This window comes from Apiospora kogelbergensis (genome assembly GCF_038363985.1).
Source record: "Apiospora kogelbergensis strain CBS 113332 chromosome Unknown utg000007l_segment0_segment0, whole genome shotgun sequence".
NCBI lineage: Eukaryota > Fungi > Ascomycota > Sordariomycetes > Amphisphaeriales > Apiosporaceae > Apiospora > Apiospora kogelbergensis.
In genome coordinates, this window is record NW_027117424.1 from 4,188,204 (window position 1) to 4,208,231 (window position 20,028).

The following is a 20,028-nucleotide window of genomic DNA, read 5'->3' on the forward strand; positions in this document are numbered from 1 at the left end:
TTGTCTTGAGTAGACGGGCTCTTAATCGTTGAGAAGTGCGGACCGAACATCGCCACGTGCTGTAAGTTTGGATCTCCAAATGTCTCCAGGTGAATGGTACCATAGCGAAACCTGTGGCGTTCTCGAAGTGGCAGGGTTTTGCGGATATACACTCGCCTTACCCCTTTGTGGTCGTCTGAAACCGGCCCAGTCTCGATTGCAGGGACAGTAAGGCGATAGAAACTTGGATCAGTATTGTCAAGAGTGCCTCCTGTGGAAACAACCGGTAAGAGCGCGATATGGACTTGTGAACCCCCAGTCGTACAAGCGAGCGAGAAGTACTGTAAATTTTGGTCATACAAATACCGAGGTTCCTTTCTGGTGGGCTCCCTTATGGTCGATTCACCGAGTCTGATAGACAGCCCTAACTTTGTGATGCTTGATAGACCGTAGCGAGAAATTGGTAATGGTTTGATATCTCCAGATCTAGCAAAGTCGGCAGGGGATTCAGCAAAGATACTGCTTGGACACCAGGCTCTATCGCTGTCCTCGGCAACGGACCAGGCAAAGAGCGAATGGTCTTCGATTTCTTTGAGGATTTCTTCCTGCAGCCTAATGAAGGCCTTTTTGCCCTCTCCATAGAGCATTGGCATATTGATGTTGAAAATTCCCATCAGGCAGTAGGCCACGTCTTCAGTACGTGTGCAAGACCGATGGGACGCCCAAGACATGCGCGTGGCAATGCTGTAGTCTTCTAGCCTGGCATGGTCACCCGATCCTAGACATTTATAGTCGATCCCTGTCGCAAAGGCGAGTGCTCTTCGCAACCCGTCATTCCGAGTTCCGATAAAGGTCCATTGAGCATTGAAAAACCTTATATCCCTGGGTGCAAGCAGCTCCTGAAGCGTGAAGCCTCGTGTCAGCCAGCGAGAGCCCGCTACGGCTTTATCCAGGAGTGCTAGTTTCAACGGGGTTGTTAAGGAAGATAGGCTCAAAAGAGATCTTGGTCCGCCGAACCTAGAATCCTCTGTCACATCAACCAGATATGCATAGCAAATCCTCGCTTGGTTATACCATCGATACATGGAATTGATGGCCTCGCTCAGTTCCGCTGAACTGGTCTTGTCGATGCAACAAGTATCCACCCATGCCCACCTGAGTCCATCAGAGGCTGCTTGCTTGCATGTATACCTGATTTTGTGAAAGCCATCCTTGTTCGACGCCCTCTTTCTCAACGGGCCCCTTGAAGGATGATGCTCCTCTTCCCCTCCTCCGAATTCGGCTTGCATATCCTTCAGCGTAACCTCATCGAGACCCCAGGTATGGGAGAGAATGGCGTAGGGCGGAATTTCATCACCTATGAAATCATTGATGTGAAACGAATCGACGTCAATCAGGCGCATATTGTCTGCTGTGAATGGCTCAGGGGTAGATACTGCTTTTTTTAAACTTGGCCAGGCTGTAATGATTGAAAGATTGAAGGATGAAGGGGACGGTCGCAGGAAATAAAACCTGACTACTTACTTCCATTTCAGTTGCTCGGCATGCATAAGGCCACCAAGAATGAGGTTGCGTCGGTTTCCTCAATTGGAGACTAATTACATCGGTTGCATACCTTGACATTGAACCGAAGAGCCAAAAAAACTCATTGGTTGCCCTCCTCCCCGAGATGCACATTCACCTCAATCTAGCTGAATTGATACATGATCCCGATGCACCTTGGATGTAGGGATACACCGTATAAGATGGGCAACCCATACATAGACTTGCAGCATCTCTATGGATTAGGACCATTGGCATCGCAATAAAAAAGACACAGCCAACAGATAGTCGCAAAAAGCAAAAGAAAGGGTCTTGCCGGGGATCGAACCCGGGACCTCTCGCATGAAAGCTGTAGGGTGAACCCTAAGCGAGAATTATACCACTAAACCACAAGACCGAAACCCTTAACAGTGTTTGCTGTTGATGGAAATTTGTGTCGTTACAAAGCATTATGTCGGCTGACTCGCGAGGGATGGGGAGTGGTGGGTGACGGACGGGTCGGGTCAATGGAATGGATCATGGGGCGGGGCCCGTCTGTCCCCTTTCTCGACCGACCCAGACAGAGACAGGACCCGAAGAGGGAGCGGTTTGGAATTTCGTATATCCTCCTTCGCTGCTTCAGGTAGGTAGTCGCCAATTTTAAATCCGTGCCCCAAAGATGGAGCTGTACAGCCTTGTCGCTATGTTTTTACGAATACTCAATTCTAGAAGCCGAGGCAACCGCCCCATTCTAATTTCGGCGACTGTTTTGGCCATCGAGCTATCTCCGGGGGGATCTCTACAACGGGCCGGCGTGCACTGGAAAGACATCTACAGCCGAGCTTTCTGGCGAATCATGGCATTGGGAAACAGTTGGATAGGTGAGTAAAGCGTGTATATACATCTTCAGGAAGCCGAGTGTTCGTTCTGTGTCTTTCACACTGTCTGTCTACAGCTTTCCCTCCCCCATCATCATCATCACCATTCTCAGGTTGCCCTGGCCTGGCCCTGGCCTGGCCCGGCCCCGGTGGTCCTTCCCATCCCCGCCCACCCCTAATGCACGACCCAGGCTCTGCTCTATGCTGAAGTTCTCTCTCTGTATCATCCAGCCATCTCACCGCGTCTTTTCTCTCTCGTGACGGGGGAAGCTCCAAAAAGGGGGGGGGTATCTAAACACTAAGAAAAAAAGGTATAGCTATATGCCAAGAGTAATTGATTCTCGATCGACGTTTTGCGTGTATGTGTGTGCAAATGTATGCGCGCGTATGTATGATGATGGTTGTGTCGCTGGTTCTGCTTGCTTGCTTTGCTCGCTGTGGATTGGTCATATGCCCGTTTTCTTTTGGCTGCGGTTTGTCCGTTTCGTTGACCTATCTATGAATGCATAAAAAAACAGAGAAATTCCATTTCCGTCTCATCTTTTCTAGATGAGGGGGTATCCCATGTGGCTGTCGTACATAATGCAACAACGAGGATAGAGCTCAAAGACCATGAAGAAGAAAAAAGTACTAAAGTGCGCGTGCGTATGCCAACATCGATGACCGCGACACTTGGAATGCAAAGTAGAACGCCAGGGTCGCCGCCTCTATGCTGATATGCTGACCGAATCATGTCCAAACGTAAAAAAGAGAGAAGAGAAGAAAAATTGGCGTGCTAGCTCGGTACGAGTGGTTTCCGTAATACCGCGCCTCTAGCAATCCGTTTGCTCGAGTTAACTGCCGCCAGTCGGGAGTTCTGCTCCATTGGCGCGTTCCATAGGATTCGAATCTTGTTTCCATCCTGCGAGCCTGGGTGTGATGGGGGCGTTGGGGCCCATCACTTCATCTTCGAGGTTGATGGTGTCCTCAGGGCTGAAGTCAAAACTGACGCTGGTTTGTGTAGTATCTTCCTCGAACTCGTCGTCCGGATTCAGTACTCGAGGTCCCGGGATTTCAATTTCGTACGGACGCACGCTGTACTCCAGCGCTTTGCGACCTTCCTTGATCAACTCTTCGGTCCAGTCCATGCATCGCTTAATGCTCTGATTGATCTTCTGAGAATCGATCAGAAGTTGTTGATGCTTGGATAGGTCGACTTCAAGGCGCTTCTCATCCTTCTTCCGGTATTTTTCGTCCTTCTCGGCCACCATACTAGCGCTGAGATCGGGATCATCGGAGCCGGTATCGTCATCTGTCAGAGAGTCTTCCTCTTCCGGCTCCTCTTCCGGCTCGTCTCCCTCGCTCAAATCCGAGAGCACCTCCTGGTCATCACCGCCGTTGGTTGAGCCCGCCTCAGAGCCCGCGCCGGCGGGTTCAGCAACTGGCATCATGGATAATCGTCCGGCGCGGGACAACCGCTTGAACCGACGCAACTCTGCCGTCTGCTTTCGAAGCTGCCGTTCCAGCGTACGGTTGATAGCCTCCAGAGAGGCGTTGGTAATCTGAAGGTCTTGCACCTTGCGCTCGCGCCGGGCATTGGCAACGAGATCAGTCACAGGCTCCGCATCGTGCGTGGATTTGGTAGGGCTCTGAACCTCCGAATGCGTCTCTGAGTGGGTGTCGTCCACGGTGGACATGGATTCGTCCGGGTCGGCAAGATCCTCAGCCGCCTGTATTATCGAGGCTAACGTGAGCGGGGGAGGACGCAAGGCCGCATCAATCGAAGGCGACGCCGGCCCAGATGAATGCCACGAATTTCTCAGTGGCTCTCCCATAACCAAGCTTCCCGAGACCATACTGCTGGAGCGCGAGTGGCTTTTACGGGATGTAGCAGTACTGGACCGCCGTAGCACTGCCGAAGGAGGGCCAGGCGGAGGCGGTGAAGCAGCCTGTGGCCGGTTGGTAGCGAGCGAAGGGGGGTTGCTATTACGCTTTTGCGCCGCGAAAGGTTGCTGAACATTTCTGATGGGAGAAGTCGGTGGTTGGGTTATAGAGTTAGGCCTGCTCGTAGGGGCAGTCCTCGAAGTCGTGGAGATTACTGAGCTGGGCCGAGACGTTCGGCCTGGTTGATTCGAACGAAGCTCGGGCAAGCCATTGGCATACATAAACTTGCCTGACGTACTATCCTGGGACGGATTCTGTGTCAAGGCAGGCGATGCAGGTGGTGGGTGTTGCGCCTTGTTGTCAACCGTACCCCCATTTGCATAGAAGAAGGTGGGCGCTTTAGCCAATACCGGCCTTGCCACCGGAGCTTGTTGCTGGTGATGCTGTTGATGTGTGCCTTTCGCATCGCTGGCGTAGAAGAACTTGGCGTCGGGATCATTCTTGGCCTCTTGTCGCGGTTGTCCTTTCGCCTCGGTCGGTATTGAATTGAAGGTAACGTGGGCTCTTTTGGTGAAGTCTCCCTGCATAGGCGAGGATGAAATACCCAGACCCGACCGCGTGTCATGATCCCACGTATCGTTACTTCGTTCGGGGTTCGGTGTGCCGTTGGGAGTCGTGTTGGTGCTATTCACCCGATTCTGCCTCTTGCCAGACCTTGGTGTAATATTACTGCTGAGAAGAGAAGGGCCATCGTCGTCCTGATGCGCAGTAGATCGAGCCGAGCTGCCGACTGCGGAACCGCTGACTGCAGGACGGGGTGCTGCACGCGAGAGCGGTGTGCGAACGTTGGCAGAGGCCGTCGCGGTCGCGGGGGTGGCGGCTTTGGAAGCAATCTTGGGCGTCAATGGCACCCGGCCAGTCGCACCTCGTGCAGATGTGGCACTGAGAGTAGGCATGCGCGGTGTGCCATTGCTATTTGTGCCCGACGTTCGGTCGAGGGGCATCCTTCCTGGTTTCGATATGGAAGAATGTTGAGTCATTTGTGGAGCATTTTGATCTCTCGACCTCGGCGCCGATATCGCGGTAGCATGCGAGGATGAGGAGCTGGGCGAGCTGTTGGAGATGGTAGACGCCGGCGAGAGGATGACGGCAGGGCTGCGAATTGATGCGGCGGGACTCGATGGAGTCGAGGTGAGATTCAGGGGTGCAGGCCGTTTAGGGGCGGGCTTTTTAGCCGCTGCTGCTGTTGCTGCTGCAAGACGCGGGTTTCTGGTGACGGTGGTGGTGATTACAGGCGGTCGCGGCGTTGTAGCAGACGAGTTTCGTTGGGTGCGTTGGGGGTCGGAGGGTGTGGTGTGTGGTTTGAGAGCGCCGGGCTTCCTGGTATTATTATTGTTGTTGTTTGCGGCCGTGAGCGTCGAGCTGGAGACGGCAGATTGCCGCGACGATGGGCGGGGCTTGGGCGTCAAAGTCGAGGGAGGAGGAGGCAGCAGTAGCAGCTGGTGCCGAGGCGGTGGGAGCCGACGAAGAACGCGAAGAGGCAGGAGTCGCGGGGACGATGGTTCGCCTGCTGCTGACGGACCTCAGTTTGGGTTGGGAGAGCTTATTGTTTTGGTCGTCGTCCTCTTTGACTGTCGTGAGTTTGGAGAGGTTTGGGTTGAGGGCGCGCATCTTCTTTCCCCGGTCGGCCGGCGAGTCGAGTTGAGTCGAGTCGAAGTCGTCTCAACTCACAGCACCAAACCGAAACCCAAAAAGAAAGGTACAAACCAGTAGTAAAGTCGGTGGTAAGTACTTCCTTTTTTGGCGTGTCAATTCGAGGAAAGTTGCCCGGTGGACTTGGAAATGGACTTGTCGCTCTCCCAACTGCCCCAAGTGCTGCTCTGGGCTTAAACTAAGCGGGGGCGGAAAGTCCCTGAATTTGGTAAGGCGGGCTTGTTCACTGGGATTGGTGATTGGGAGTACACGGCCCGGAATTAGAATAATCATTAGAATACGACACGATACGATGGGCAATAGGTGATAGGATCTCAGGAGAGAGTTGAAGATCGATGGTATTGATTGAGAGACAGTGTTTCTCCAGGTAAACAACCAGACCCAAACACCCGTACGCAATCCGAATTCCCGTTATGCCCATGTCTTATTTTTAGTCACCGCCCAAACCGCCATCCAGCTTCTCCCCTCTGGTGGCTGCGAGATTGTGTTTATTCATGCACGGTATTGCATCCTTTTGTTTTGTGCATGCCGTCTGCTGCCTGTCCCCCGCAGTCTGGGAGATCCTGGGGAGTCATATGCAGGTTCTCGGGTCTCGAGATGGGATGGTAGTCATGCCATTTCCCAACTTGGGGGCCATAAGAAGGCTGGAGTATAGGCCCGGGCCGAAATCTTCATGTTCGACGAACTTTGCTGAACAACGTCGGCCTTCTTCGGGTGCCACTAGAAGCCCGAGTAGAACCGGGTGTCTCGACAGCACAGAATGATTCGCCCAGACATGCAAGTGCAACCGGCGCAGTAGGCAGTTCATGCAGGACTGACATACGGCATATCATCACACCTCCTATTTGATGCACGAGATCCGCTTTGAATAAGTCGGAATAAACAATCGATTAATGTGCATGTGCAAGGGAGTCTTATTAATACATACAAACATAGCAGGCGTACCCTGGCAGCCTGGCAACTTGGCGCTAATCAATCATTCGAGGTGGGGAGACCTGCCATCTCAAGCCTGGCACGCTTGCACACAAAGTCACCCCCCATGCATAATTCCTTCGGTTATCGTCGTAGCTGGGCCTCGTTGGATCTGAGCTCGTTCGCTCGAACCCCCAGAAACCCACGCCCACGCCCACGCCCACCACCACCACCACACCGCAACCCCCGGCGCACCACCATGGCTCTCGTTGGCCTATCCCTCGTTCTGGCCTCGGTCGTCTGGGTCGTATTCAGCAGGCCTCCATTTCTCCAGCGGCTGTTCGCTAGCCTCTGGTCTCCGCAGATCGACCAGCCGCCCCCACGAGATGGCGGCGCGCCCCGGCCCCGCGAAGCTGGTTCCGAAAAGGAAGGTGGTGATGGAGTCGGATCCCCCCCGGTGACCGTCACCACCACAGCCGCCGACGACGATGAGAAAGCCGAACATGCCGTCTCCTCCGCTTCATCCGCGCCGAAGACGGTGACGCCAGCGCCGCCCGCCGTCGCCGAGCCTGCTTCCCAGACGACGCCGAAAGCGCCCGCCTCGCAACCATCGCCCAACAACGGCGTCCCCTCGTTCTCGCTCTCCTCGTCGCCGCCCGCCTCCGCCGCCGCCCTGGCGCGCAGCAGCGCCGCCTCCATGCCGGCGCCGGCGCCGCCGACCTTCTCGGCGCCCAAGCTGCCCGACCCGACCTTCAGCACGCCCGCCGGGTCCGCGTCGTCGATGATGCCGCCGCCCCCGCGCCCGCCGACGCTGAACAACCTCAACCCCGCCGCGACGTCGCGCGCCGCCAACAGCAGCAACCTCGCGGCCCCCAACAGCTTCGCGCGCAGCGCGCGGCAGCCGGGGTCGTCGACGCTGGCGCCGCCGCCGACGCACTCGAGCAAGCCCGCCAAGCCGTCGCGCAAGGTGATGCTGGAGCCGGGCCACTCGCCGCTGGACTGGGCGCGGCTGGCGCAGGCGCCGACGTCGGACCTGCGCAACCTGCCCGCGGGCACGCCGTACCTGAAGGTGACGCCGTCGCGGCTCAAGACCATGACGGGCCGCCGCGGCAAGGACGCCTGGACCGCGCTGGGCGGGCGCGTCTACAACATCACGCCCTACGTCGCCTTCCACCCCGGCGGCGGGCCGGAGCTGCTGCGCGTCGCCGGCCGCGACGGCACGCGCCTGTTCGGCGAGATCCACCCGTGGGTCAACTACGAGGGCATGTTGGCGAGCTGCATGATCGGCATGTTGGTCGAGGAGGGCGAGGAGAAGAAAAACGAGATGGACGATATGGACTGAAGGGGGGCAGAGAGACAAACGTCAAAAGTACATGGGATGCGACGAGCTGGTCTGTAGTCGACTGCCCCTTCTCGGGGCATGCAGCCCTCATGTGGTGGATGGTTCTCTTTACATTCACGGCTCTTCATCATCACAGGCCAACGATTTGAGATATCCAAGAGGCCGCCGGACCCAACTGCATGTTTCGCCTTCAGAGTCTATTGGCTCTTGGAATGATCAAGTCAGACAGACATCTGATGTGGATTCAAAGGCTCAAGTGTACAACGGTCTCTGGTCACTTCAGCGTAGACAGCGCGACTTTTGCATTTGAAATCATGGTTATGGAACGGGCATTAGCATGGGTATAGGCATTGGCATTGCGAAACAGGGTTAAGGAAGCTACCGCAATTATCATAGACGCATAGATAGATACCCCATCGGCAATCTACATCAGTTATCATACAGCCAGCAAGGGTCAGTCATTGGTTCGCCCAGCTATCCCAAGTCAGGCAATCTTATCGCTTTCTGAACCGGAACCGCAGCTCATCCTCACTCTCATCTTCGTCACTAGCCGAGATGGTAATAGTCTTGGGTCGCTTGGCTGGTTGTTCCTTTGGAGGCGGCCCCGCGGCCGGCCGCTTTGTCGACGCCCGTGTTGACGCCTGAGTAGACCGCTCCGAGGGCTGGGCCGAGCCCGTCCTCTGCGTGGCTGCGCCTCTCGTGCTTCTACTGCGCGAGGATACCGAAAAGATGATGTCGTCGTCTTCGTCGTCGTCATCCATCATGTCATCGGCGGCATCTGCTGCTGCCTCCGGTTCTTCCGAAGGCGGTGCAGGGCTGGCCGTGTTCTTGCGTCGTGTGCTCTGGGTGTCTTTAAACGTGGACAGTGTGTTCATCTGGCTCATCTCGCTTCGCTTCTCCTTTTCCTTTTCTCTCCGCCTCTGTGTGTCGTTATCTTCGAGCCAGTAGCTGTCGCCGATGCCGGCCGTTTTGGCCTTGACCTCGTCGCAGGCGACAATGATGCGTTGGGGTGGTCGGGCGGCGCCGACGGCGCCCTTCGGCTGGAACCTCTTGAAGTTTCTTAGCCCGTTCCAGCTGGGGTCCCACCGCCCGTCCGCGATGTCCTGCTCTCTCGACCGAGCGGGTGGTGCTTGTCGCAGCTCCATGGGCTCCGCGATCTGCAGACGACGAATCTCCGCCAGGTCTGCGTCGTCGGCCGTGACGTTCATGTCTGCACGCTCGGCGGCCGCACGTGCATCCTCTTCTTCGCGGCGCTTATTTGCCACTTCGAGGACGTCAATCTCTTTCATTTTCTTGGTCCTCGGGATAGGCTTGCTCTTCGCTGAAGGTCGCGCAGTTGTAGGCTTCGCACTTTGGGCTGGACGGGATGTTAGATCCTCGCCGGCCTCTATACGACGGCGTTTCAGTTGCGCGGCGCCTGGCGCAAACTGCTCCAGCAGGTCTGTAGTTGGTGCTGGTCGCTTACGTTGGGAGCGCAGAGGCATCGGTGCCGGTTCCTCGGGGGCATCATCTTCCACCTCTTGTGATACGAAAAGCCCGCCTTGTGATTCTGCGGCACTTTCAGCAGGCACGGAAGCTGACGCTGTGGTGGCGTCCATGACGCTGTTTTGCATCTCGTCGTCACTGGAATCATCTTTAATAAAACCTTTGAAGCGGCTGGCGACCGCGCGTACAGGCCGTCTGCGCGCCACACTCGGCTGTGAACCGGAACCAGACCCTTCAGCATCTATATCCATGGATGGTTGGGAAGTCGAACGACTTTGCACGGCCGATGCTTGTTCCGGCCTCTGCGCAGAAACCTCGGGTGGCCGTCTGAGGACATTGGCATTGCTGCCCAGAATCGCATCGAGGAACTCCTTCTGGTCAATCATGCGATAATCCAGTTCCGAAGCAACAGCCGCTTGAAAATTGGAAAACCACTGCTGTATGTCCTCGCTCGTCGGGGTCTGAGGTAAGAATTTGACGACCACTGCACCTCTACCCTCGTTGCTGTTCTGTCCCGCCCCTTTTTCGCCTGCAAGGCCTCTGACGCGTCGAATGAAATCGTCCGGTTCTGTTTCGTGAGGGACGACTTCTTCAAATAAAGCCTTGCCCTTGCCATTGGTTATGGGACCCAGCAAGCTGTCGTACTGTCCTCGGTCGTAGAAAAGAAATGTGTAGCCCTCAAACAGTTCTGCTCTTGCAGAGTTTGGCGCAAATGCCTTGGCAGGTCTGGATGTTGGTTCGTTGCCGGCAGCGGGCAAGTTCTGCATGGCATCGGGCCAATTGCCGTCGAAGTCGGACTCCAAGACGCTCCTTTCCACGCCATCTTCCGATCGTTCTGGGACCGCAGCGTCTACGATAGCTTCGGTAAAGGTGGAATCGACGATATACCGGCCGTTAATGAGGGCTTGTAGCCCCTTGGAGGTATTGCGTTTTCTGGACACGACGTGTGTCGTGTGTCGGACGTCGTACTCGGAGATGAACTTGATGTCGAGCTGCTCGAGATTCTGTCGCAGCTTGGCCAGGGGGTCTTCTTGGAGTTGCTTTTTCGTGAACGAGTAGCTCAGAACGACGGGGAACCAAGTGATTTTGAACTTGTTCGGGAAGCCCCCCATCTGCAGGGTGTTGCTGTCTTGGCTGATGACATAGGTGTCGCCCTTGATCTTGTGTTCGTTGATCGTGGTGCCTAGTTTGGAGCCGAGGTCCTCGACGGTGATCTTGGAGCGGCTGGACATAGATTGCTGAAACAGAGACATGCATGTTAGCGAAAAGTTGCTTCACTGCTAAAAGATAGAAGCGAACTTGCCGAGTCGCCTTCGCGCACAGGATCAACCTGAATGGTGACATGTTTTCTCGACACCGTGTTGGCCTTGGGGCCCTTAATGGCGAGCTGTCCCGCTTCCCGGCCGTTAGCAGAGGAGGCATCTTGCGAGTCGGGGTTGGGTTGTGTGCTGTTTCGGAGCAATCTTACGTTCGGCGACGGTGCGGCCAAAAAGGTAGCGTTTGCCTGGCCTCAGCCAAAGGCGTCTGCCTACATCGAGTCAGCGTCAGCTACGTCGGCGCGCGCTCGTACAACCTGTGCGCGCAATCTACATGGGGGAATGGCCCGTACCTTCAAAGGCCTCGCCTTCGTTCTCCAACAACCACATGGCGGATGGGGTTTCTGGTCCGTCTTGATGCGCGTGCCGGTTGATCGCGTCGCGCAAAGGTAATTGAGAAAGATGACGACGTTGGGGCTATTAAAAGCGGGGGGCACTTTGGTTGTTCCAGGGGGCTCGAGGGTGCTGAGGAACACGCTGGAGTCGCCTGAGCACGTGATGCACTCCCAGTGCTGTTGACCCAGCTCCTCTCAAGGCGATGATACAATGGTACATGTTCGCATTTATCCCATATGGTTAGATATGAGAGTTCGTAAGAGGCAATGTATATAGTGAACGGCTTTTGCTGGCGATCCAGGACTTTACCAATATGTCGCATCTACATATTCCTGGTAAACCGTGCAGAATCAAATTGCCCTAACTAGCAGGAGCAACCTACGTATACGTTGCCAGTCGAGATCGGGTGGAAAGACATAAGCTCGAATTTATTCCACAATTCGAACCTTGTTCACGCTGTTCTCAAGGTGATATAGTATTCAGTTTCCATGGTTCAATGCCTGGGCAACTAAAGCCCACCTCTCTTTGTCTTTCATGCGTGGGAGGCACAAAGGTAGATGTACCAACACGATGGCATGTAAGTCACAATCTCAACCACATATTTGCTCTCATAGCTGCCTTGCCAGACGTAATCGTCTCTGATCGTTCTGTTTGTCTCTGGGTTTAGTTGGATCACGCATGTGTGACTCCGAATGTTGTTGAGGATCCCCAACACCACCACAAGACCGACAACTCTCATCGCCTGCATTATGTCCACCCAAATCCCGCCATAGTGCGTCATCGTCATCATACCACGACGTAATATATAGACATTTCTGCATACACATAGTAAATAGTGCAGCGAAGCCCCTCTCGGTACGAGCACGACGGACGAGACTCAGGCTATATCAGGCGTGATGAACAGATGAGTCTTTCTGGTTGGGTAGTAGCCAGCGTTTGCTGATATCTGATTCTCATGCGATGGTCAACGCATCCGTTCGTTCATCGCACGACATGCGCCTTGCCGCCTTGCATCTTGGCGCATTAGCATTGTGATGGGGAGGCAGTTCACGCATGAGCTATATCCACACTTCCCGTACCGTCGCAGGAAATGGCACTCTATCTACCTAAGACAGCAGCAATATGTGGGCATTGGTGTGCGTACGTGTACAATATGATCCGATCAGTCCGGCAATAGGTAGCTAGCCATGCTTTTTATGGTTCTTGCAGAGTATAAGAGGTCGAAGGATTGCCCGTGATATGATGTATAAGAAGAGATGGCTTCAATTGACTGGATTACAACACCTGAACGCTATGCTAACTTTGACCGCACTACCCAAAGGCTTTCTTTTCTTTTGCTTTCCCACTCGACAGAGAAAGTACTTCCCACACCCAAGAACTCCGCGAATTATGCTATATATATACAAGACGGTTTCTGTATGTTTCTGTTTGTTTCCTTTCAGGGTATCATGATGGATTGATATTGGTTGGAGGGGTATACTGATTGGATGGTTGGAGGGGTTTGGGTGGTTTAGATCTCATCGTGATGAGTCTCGGCGCCCGAGTTGTGGCCGCTCTCCTCGTGGGTAGAGCCCTTGACGCCCTCGGGGACTTGAGAACCGTCCCACTTGGCAGAGGTGATAGGGTTGACGTGCAGCAAGTGCATGGTGTCAATCTCCTCCAAGGAGCGGTCCTTGGTCTCAATCACGAAGAAGAAGACGAAGATGACGAGGGCCACACAGCATCCGGCGAAGACCATACCGTACCAGTAGTCGATCTTGTCGGTGATGAAACGGGTGAAGAAGGAGATCACTGGAAAAGGAAAAAAATTAGCAATTGACCATATGTGACCGTTTTGATAGGTGAGAAAGGGGGTGGCTTACTGAAGTTCCAGAACCAGTTGCTCATGGTGGCAAGAGCCATGCAAGGGGCACGGTACTTGGCGGGGTACAGCTCGGCGACGACGGCCCAGACGAGAGGTCCCCAGGTGATGGCGAAGGCAGCGATGGCAAGGCAGGAGAAGACGATCAGAGCCGAACCGGCGCCGGGGGGTCTTGGAGGGGTCGTCATGGTCGAGGGAGAATTGTCCGACGAAGGCGTAGATGAAGAAGCAGATGGCCATCCATCCGGCACCGATCATCAGAGCAGGGCGGCGACCGGACTTCTGGATAACCCAGAGACCGAAGATGGTGCAGATAACGTTGACGGTACCGAGAATGATCTGGGTGACGTAGGGATCGGACAGACCAGTAGCGGCGAAGACGGTAGTTCCGTAGTAGAAGAAGAAGTTGGCACCGGTAAGCTGCTGGCCAGCCTGGAGAACGACACCGACGACAGTACGGTAGGCCATGCGGGGACCAGTGAAGGCCTCGTACCACTTGGTGTCGGCACCTGCCTTCTCCTCGTCAAGCTTGACGCGGATCTGAGTGATCTGGTCGTTGACGGACTTGTCGTCGGTGGAGACACCGGCAAGACGGGCGATGGTGGCACGGGCCTCTTCCTCACGGCCGGCACGGTAGGCGAAACGGGGGGACTCGGGAAGGAACATGATACCGACACCGAGGATGAGAGCCCAGGCGAAACCCAGAGCGTTGGTGATTCTCCAGGCGGCGCTGGCTTCGTGGTCGAGGTTCTTGTGGGTGCCCCAGGTGACCATGTTGGAGGTCCAGATACCGAGGGTGATGAACAGCTGGTAGGTCGAGACCAGGACACCACGAATGATGGCCGGGGAAGACTCGGACTGGTACATGGGGACGACGACACTGAGGGCTCCGATGGACATACCGGTGACCAGACGACCAATGGCGAACTGGAACCAGGCCGTGTCGGAGGAGATCTCAATGACGATACCGACGCACGACCAGAGAGCAGAGACGGAGATGGCGAGACGGCGACCGAGAGAATCGGCAATCTTTCCGGCGATCAAGGCACCGACCATACAACCAACGGGCAACAGACCTGTGATGGTTCCCTGGCGGGCGGGGCTGAATGTGTAGCTTCCATCGTCCTGGAGTTCACCGAATCGGCGGGCGAAGTCGGTCATCTGGAAGAAACCGGAAATCTGACCACTGTAGAGACAAATTGGTTAGTCGGTGTTGCTGCTTGGCCGATGCTATAGGCGTAAGTTGGTGTGAACGCGTACCTGACATATCCGAACATGAAACCACCGATACTGGCGACGACACCCAGGAAGACGGCAATGAAGGTGACCTTCTGGTTGGCGGCGATCGGGGCGGCGTCACTGCTGGGGCCGGCGACGCCCTCTTCTCTCTTCTCGCCGTGACTGGCATTTTTCTTGAGGAACGGCATCTTGACTTGACTTGCGATGACTGTATAGCTGGTGAAGCTGGAGTAACAAAGCCACTGTGGTGGATAGTGCTGATGAGAAAGGCCGTCTGGAGAAGGAGGAGTTTGGGGATATATAAAGAAATCGTGGGAGAAGTGGTCTCCCCACAATACCTACTTCCATTCCCCCATGGTACCTCCCGAGGAGTCGGGCAGACCTGGCGACGGTCGAAAGACTCTGGAAGTTTTCTTCGTCTGGCGAGCAGGTTTCCGTCTACACCCGCAATTTCCATGGTGAGACCCGCGTTCTCCCCACGCGACTCGCGAGGAGCAGCACCGAGCCCCAGGTAAAATCTCCGTCGAGGGTGTGGTGCATCATGTCCACAGTGCACAGCAGGTCTGGAGGGAAAAAGGGAGACATCGGAAACTCTTGGCTCCACCGCGATTTATGGGGACTGGAAGTGTGGTCGTGCGATCGCAGACTTACGATCAGGCGGCGTCTAGGCGTGCGTGGGCGGGCGAGAGCGAGAGTCAGCGGCCTTGCCGGAGTGTCCGGAATGGGCAGTAATAGCGTCGTCACAGAGGGGCCCACCGGCAACCGGCGACCGGTACTGCCTTGCTTGGCAGCGATGGTGGCAACGGCGTGCACCGGATCTTCCAGTCGCCAAACGCCCTGCTGGGGCCCTGATGACGACATACCGAAAACCCTTCGAGGTTTTGGCCGTCAAATGCTGGCTGGAGTTGATCTCTTTCCAAACCCATCGCATCGTGTCTCGTTCCCATAACTCTCAGTCAATCGAGATACAGGAGCCATTCGAGGCATTTGGCATGAGCACGTACGATAATTTCGGCGGCATTTTGCTGAGGGTTTGACCGATGCAGTGGGTTTGAAAGTTGAAAGGTACCCAGAGTGAAGTTGGCGCGCCGAGCAAAAACCGAGGTCGGTCCTGTTATGGGGCTCGATGCGGCTCTCCTGCCAGACAAAAACTTTTTTTCCTTCCTCACTCATCACACTTTTCTCGAGCAGCGTGCAGCGTTGCGCACACAATCCCGACATTATGAGCCTTTCCTTGCATCTCCCTGCATAAAAAACTCAGTTTTTCTCCATTCCACGCCTTGACGTCATATTGTGTCAATTCCATACCGTTGAAACCCGCGGTTGATTGGCGTCGGATGGCACAAGAACCAAGGCACTCATTGCGTGAGCCGCTGTTACTAAGCAAGTTCGCCTTGGTTTTGGCCTCGCCTGACTTGGAGGTGGTTTCATCGGATTTGGGCCAGTTCCGAGTGCGCGCGCCAGTTGCCAATGTGCGTGCATAGCAGATCCATCCCCAATGCGATCAGACTGCACAGTCATTTCCAATGAATTAGCCAGGCACCGGGCGCTGGCAATTGCTACTGCAGGAAGTATTCCGCCCCCCCAAGTAATCTATTGGCAGAAAATTGTACATTGATCGCCTCTAGATTTTGCGGAGCTGCTTTGTCTGCCATCGCATGTGTCGCATGTACATACTGCATGTACATGCCCAATATTGTTCGCTGATCCACGACGACTCCAGTTCTAATCGGCCAGATTTTCCCCAAACTTGTTGTTTTGAGCTTGGGATGCAACGAGGAAGTGTGCAGTCGCCTACCCACCTCTCCTCAAAGTCACCCCAGAATAACTGACTTGGAGACGCCCGCTGGTTGATCTGGCCGTCTGCCATTCGCCGACTGAAACAATCCAGCGTAGCATCTACGTATGGCTTCGGACCGCTCCTAGCTGAGGTTATCCCGAGGTCGTGTCGTCGTTTCGCCGGAGTTAGCAAATACTGTACGGACCTGGACAGACCTGGAGTCGTCGTTGCAGTGCCCTTGAAACTCTATCACATCACGAGATCTGGAAAAGAGCGGGCGGGTGCGCTCCCCTCAATGCATGACCCAACCGCCAGAACCACGGAGCTGAGATGGATGTTACGATGTTCTCATCGGACCGCCGAAATAATGGTCCATTCTCCGTACGATAGTGACTAAAACCCGGGCGGTCCATGCCGTTCTCGATCCTCATCGACTCTCACCACCCCCTTTGCCAGAGCCTTTGCGGCCCTCGTGACCGTTGTGCATGAGACAGCCACCCCCCGGGGAAGCCATATCGTCCGAGTCGGCCGGTATTCCACACACCACTCCCGTACGACCTCTCTCCCATCTCCAATGGCTTACCGATGTTCTCTGTTTCCAGAACATCTATAGCTCGGCTGCTATTGCACAGAAGGCGGGCATGTGAAGGGGGCATACTCCGCCCCCAGGCATTTAGCTCCCCGTCGCTGCTGCTCCCCGGGCAAACTGCTCCACACGCCAGTCTCCTGTACGGTGGGTGTGGGTGGTGGGTGGTGGGTGTTCATACGCTGGGTCGGGGATATGCATTGTCGTTCAGCACATTACTCATCTCCTGCATCTTGCTTGCTTATGCAAGCGGCCCCAGAGGCGCACAAGTCGGTTCCCAGCGCCCCAGCGACGGTCACCTCATCTTGCGAGCCCATTGTTTGACCCAAAACAACATTACAACACCATCGCGTGCTCGCTACGAACCTTTTCTTACGGCCTGCTGGTTTTCACCCACACATGTCCAATGTCATCTGGCAGCAGGAGACTTCGTGTGGCGCAAGCTCTTCAGATTGTTAGATCCGAAAAGAGATCCCTCTCACCCTCCCTCCCTCATTTTGGCTCTCTGAGTGTGGTGGCACTGACCTTTCGGTCATTTCTCTCGGAGCTCAACTTACAAATAAAGGGGCACACGCACAATCCACCTTATCGCCGGCTCCCAAATTTTTAGCAGCGGCCCAAGTACTGCAACGGTCTTTGTCGAACCAACCTAGCGAACAAAATTGGGAGAACCACCCCTAAGAACACGGGGGCACACAAAATACGAGTCATCGTCCCCCAAGTGCCGGATTCCGGCCTAGTTTCTCCTGTATGTGGGAAACCGGAAGATTGGATTTTACATAAGAACTTCAACAAACTGCTACTCCATGCCAACTCATTCCAAGTGTTAGAAATTGGTGAGGAGAACTGCGTTTTGGTGGAACAAATTGATGCCCCAGAGGAGACAGTCGAAATTCACCGCTCACAGAGTTGCAGAAATGCCCGGCACAACTCCCCCATAAGTCCGACGTACTGGCCGTATTGACGCCGTTGCGTCTCCCCGCCCCCCAACGCCAACCACGACGCGACATTCACAGGTTTCGTCACCTTGCATTCGTTCGAACACTGATCGATTCAACCCGCCATGCGCGCCCTGCGCACCTGCGATTGAGTTCCACGTGGTCTTGGCGAACAGTGCTTTCGCCAGGACCGTCACCGTGTCCTCGCACGCGACAACTCGCCCTTTTGCAGGCCCGAATTTGTACATCTGATGACAACATTGATGGCCATCTTGGCTGTCATTTTCGTCGTCCGCTGGTGACGGCTATAATGTCGATCTCTATACCGCTTCGGCGTCGGACGAAAGGCGAGCAGCTACCTCGCGCACGAGGAGGATCGGCATCGACTCAGTGGCTGGGTAACGCTGGCTCTAGTTCGCGAAGAACTTCTTGGCCTCTTGTTGAGCCGGCGAAAGATGCTTCCTGGCCCGCCGTCTTTTCGGCGAAGTTAACCAGGTAGTGCGTGTCGCTGGTCGCGAAAGGTCATACGGGCCTTTACGTCTTCGTTGACGGCGTCGGACAGAACCGCCATGGTCCCTTGCTTGGGCAGCAACGGAAAGGCGACCAGAAGGGTCAGGATCATGTTCACCGTCACCATGCGCTCATTGTCTCCAACGACATATTTCACGCGACTAGATGCGCCCGCCGCACTCTCTCGCAGCGACTCGAGCCGGTGCATCTCCCGCGCCGTGCGCGCGGCGAAGGTCCCGACGCTCTAGTAGCTGGCGAGTTCCAAGAGTCAAACCTCGACGGTAGTGGTCGTTGCTCCGGTCTTGGCGGCGCCGTCGCCGCTGCCGCGGCTTCTTCTCTCATGTCGGTATCGCCTGCACGATGGCGCATCTGGTCGCTTCCCCCTTTCTTTGGTGAGCAAACGGCCAGACTGTGCCTAGCGCATCCGAGTCTCGCTGCGTGCCTGGCTCCTTCGAGACCCAGCCCCGTGTTCGCGCCAGTGATCAAGACTGCCCGCCCTGCGAGGGACTTGGTGGGTCGAGATGCATTGCCGAGCAGCTATTCTCTTACGAAGTGGGCCAGGTAACCATGTGCTTCGTCCCCTCCCGTCTGTGACTGCCAGGTGACTTGCGTGGGCAAATGTGACTGTAGCCTAACATACAGGGGTAAAGGGGTACAAACCCGATAAAGCTTTTTCGCAACAAAATGCAACCGATGTCTAAAGGTAACTCGAGCATAATGTTCGCAACCCTCAAAGTCTGCTCTTCTTTCGACATATCATCGGATCTGAAATGTTTCGAGTCTGCCAAGTCACTGGGAGAAGAATGAAGCTGGCGGCATTGGCAACCCTGAAGAGTACCGATTGAACATCGGATTCCTTGACTTGGACAATCATGGTGATTCAATTAGACGTAGACGATGTAAGCTAGACTTGCTTGGTTAGGAGTGTGCAGCCAGACCCTAACAGCAGGTCGGCTCTGGAAGAAGCAACCCATTGCAGACTCGAGTTTTATGTCCGGCTCTTATATCCGGCCTGACTGCATGAGAAGCCACGGCGATTGGCTGCAAAGAGTAGAAAGAATAACAAGAATTGCTTGCCCAGATTGTGGTTTTCGCGCCCCGCGGGTTACCGTTGGAGGCCCTCAATAACGAACTCACCTAACCCAGGGGCGAGAACTCTTCCCCCTAACCCCTAATGCATGCAACCAACGCCCGCGGCGGAGTTGAGGGGACGGGCGGAGTTTCCGTTCTTGCAGCAACGAGCCCAGCGGCTGCTTCGGCAATGTGACAGCTGACAGATGATCTAGACCGGCTTTGATCTGATCTGGCCACATACACTCCACTCACACCATGTCCATCCCTTCCCGTCTCCCGCCTCACTGTGTGTGCCCAGGTAGGTTAGCCTCGTGTTAGTCGGGTTTCCCGACTTACCCCGGTTGCTGCCAGATACGGCACAGCACGCAGGGCAGCAAGAACGCAACCTATTGGCTCGGCTCGGGTGCTGACACGAACGACAACCCATGTTCACACCGCCGCTCCTCAGGACCCCTGAACGTGTTTTGTTGATCAATCGGAAGGCGCCGGCACCAGATAGACCAGCCAACCAACCCGCCAGAGCTGTCCACCGGATGTATTCTTGGGCAGTCCCTGACCTCCTTTCGGACCCCTATTATACATAGAATCCGCACAAGCAAGGCTTGGCCAGAGCTAGCCGGCTGCCGGTCACCATGCGTCGGCGGGCACATCCAGCGATAGTGGCAGCCGCTACTCGAGGCTATTGGATCCCCGTT

The 20,028-nt window shown here is 55.3% G+C and overlaps 6 protein-coding genes across 6 annotated transcripts; 1 reads left to right on the plus strand and 5 right to left on the minus strand.

Moving 5' to 3' along the window:
* Nucleotides 1-347: 347 nt before the first annotated feature.
* PG998_011791 (uncharacterized protein) lies at nucleotides 348-1,382 on the minus strand (the record flags this gene model as incomplete). Its single annotated transcript, XM_066878607.1, has 2 exons — nucleotides 348-861; nucleotides 1,201-1,382. Coding segments are annotated over 2 exons (696 nt in total), but the record flags the coding sequence as incomplete, so codon positions are not given.
* Nucleotides 1,383-3,211: 1,829 nt separating this feature from the next.
* Nucleotides 3,212-5,912, minus strand: PG998_011792 (uncharacterized protein; the record flags this gene model as incomplete). The annotated part of the gene is made up of 2 exons (XM_066878608.1): nucleotides 3,212-5,617; nucleotides 5,688-5,912. The coding sequence occupies 2 exons, from the start codon at nucleotides 5,910-5,912 to the stop codon at nucleotides 3,212-3,214; spliced, it is 2,631 nt and encodes an 876-aa protein (XP_066727662.1).
* A 1,213-nt stretch (nucleotides 5,913-7,125) lies between these two features.
* Nucleotides 7,126-8,208, plus strand: PG998_011793 (uncharacterized protein; the record flags this gene model as incomplete). Its single annotated transcript, XM_066878609.1, has 1 exon — nucleotides 7,126-8,208. One exon carries the CDS (start codon nucleotides 7,126-7,128, stop codon nucleotides 8,206-8,208), a length of 1,083 nt encoding a protein of 360 aa, XP_066727663.1.
* Nucleotides 8,209-8,702: 494 nt separating this feature from the next.
* PG998_011794 (campothecin resistance conferring) lies at nucleotides 8,703-11,339 on the minus strand (the record flags this gene model as incomplete). The annotated part of the gene is made up of 4 exons (XM_066878610.1): nucleotides 8,703-10,931; nucleotides 11,015-11,115; nucleotides 11,162-11,221; nucleotides 11,303-11,339. 4 exons carry the CDS (start codon nucleotides 11,337-11,339, stop codon nucleotides 8,703-8,705), a joined length of 2,427 nt encoding a protein of 808 aa, XP_066727664.1.
* A 1,516-nt stretch (nucleotides 11,340-12,855) lies between these two features.
* Nucleotides 12,856-14,633, minus strand: PG998_011795 (Hexose transporter 2; the record flags this gene model as incomplete). Its single annotated transcript, XM_066878611.1, has 4 exons — nucleotides 12,856-13,136; nucleotides 13,208-13,377; nucleotides 13,487-14,392; nucleotides 14,467-14,633. The coding sequence occupies 4 exons, from the start codon at nucleotides 14,631-14,633 to the stop codon at nucleotides 12,856-12,858; spliced, it is 1,524 nt and encodes a 507-aa protein (XP_066727665.1).
* Nucleotides 14,634-18,236: 3,603 nt separating this feature from the next.
* On the minus strand, nucleotides 18,237-18,467 carry PG998_011796 (uncharacterized protein; the record flags this gene model as incomplete). Its single annotated transcript, XM_066878612.1, has 1 exon — nucleotides 18,237-18,467. One exon carries the CDS (start codon nucleotides 18,465-18,467, stop codon nucleotides 18,237-18,239), a length of 231 nt encoding a protein of 76 aa, XP_066727666.1.
* Nucleotides 18,468-20,028: the final 1,561 nt, after the last annotated feature.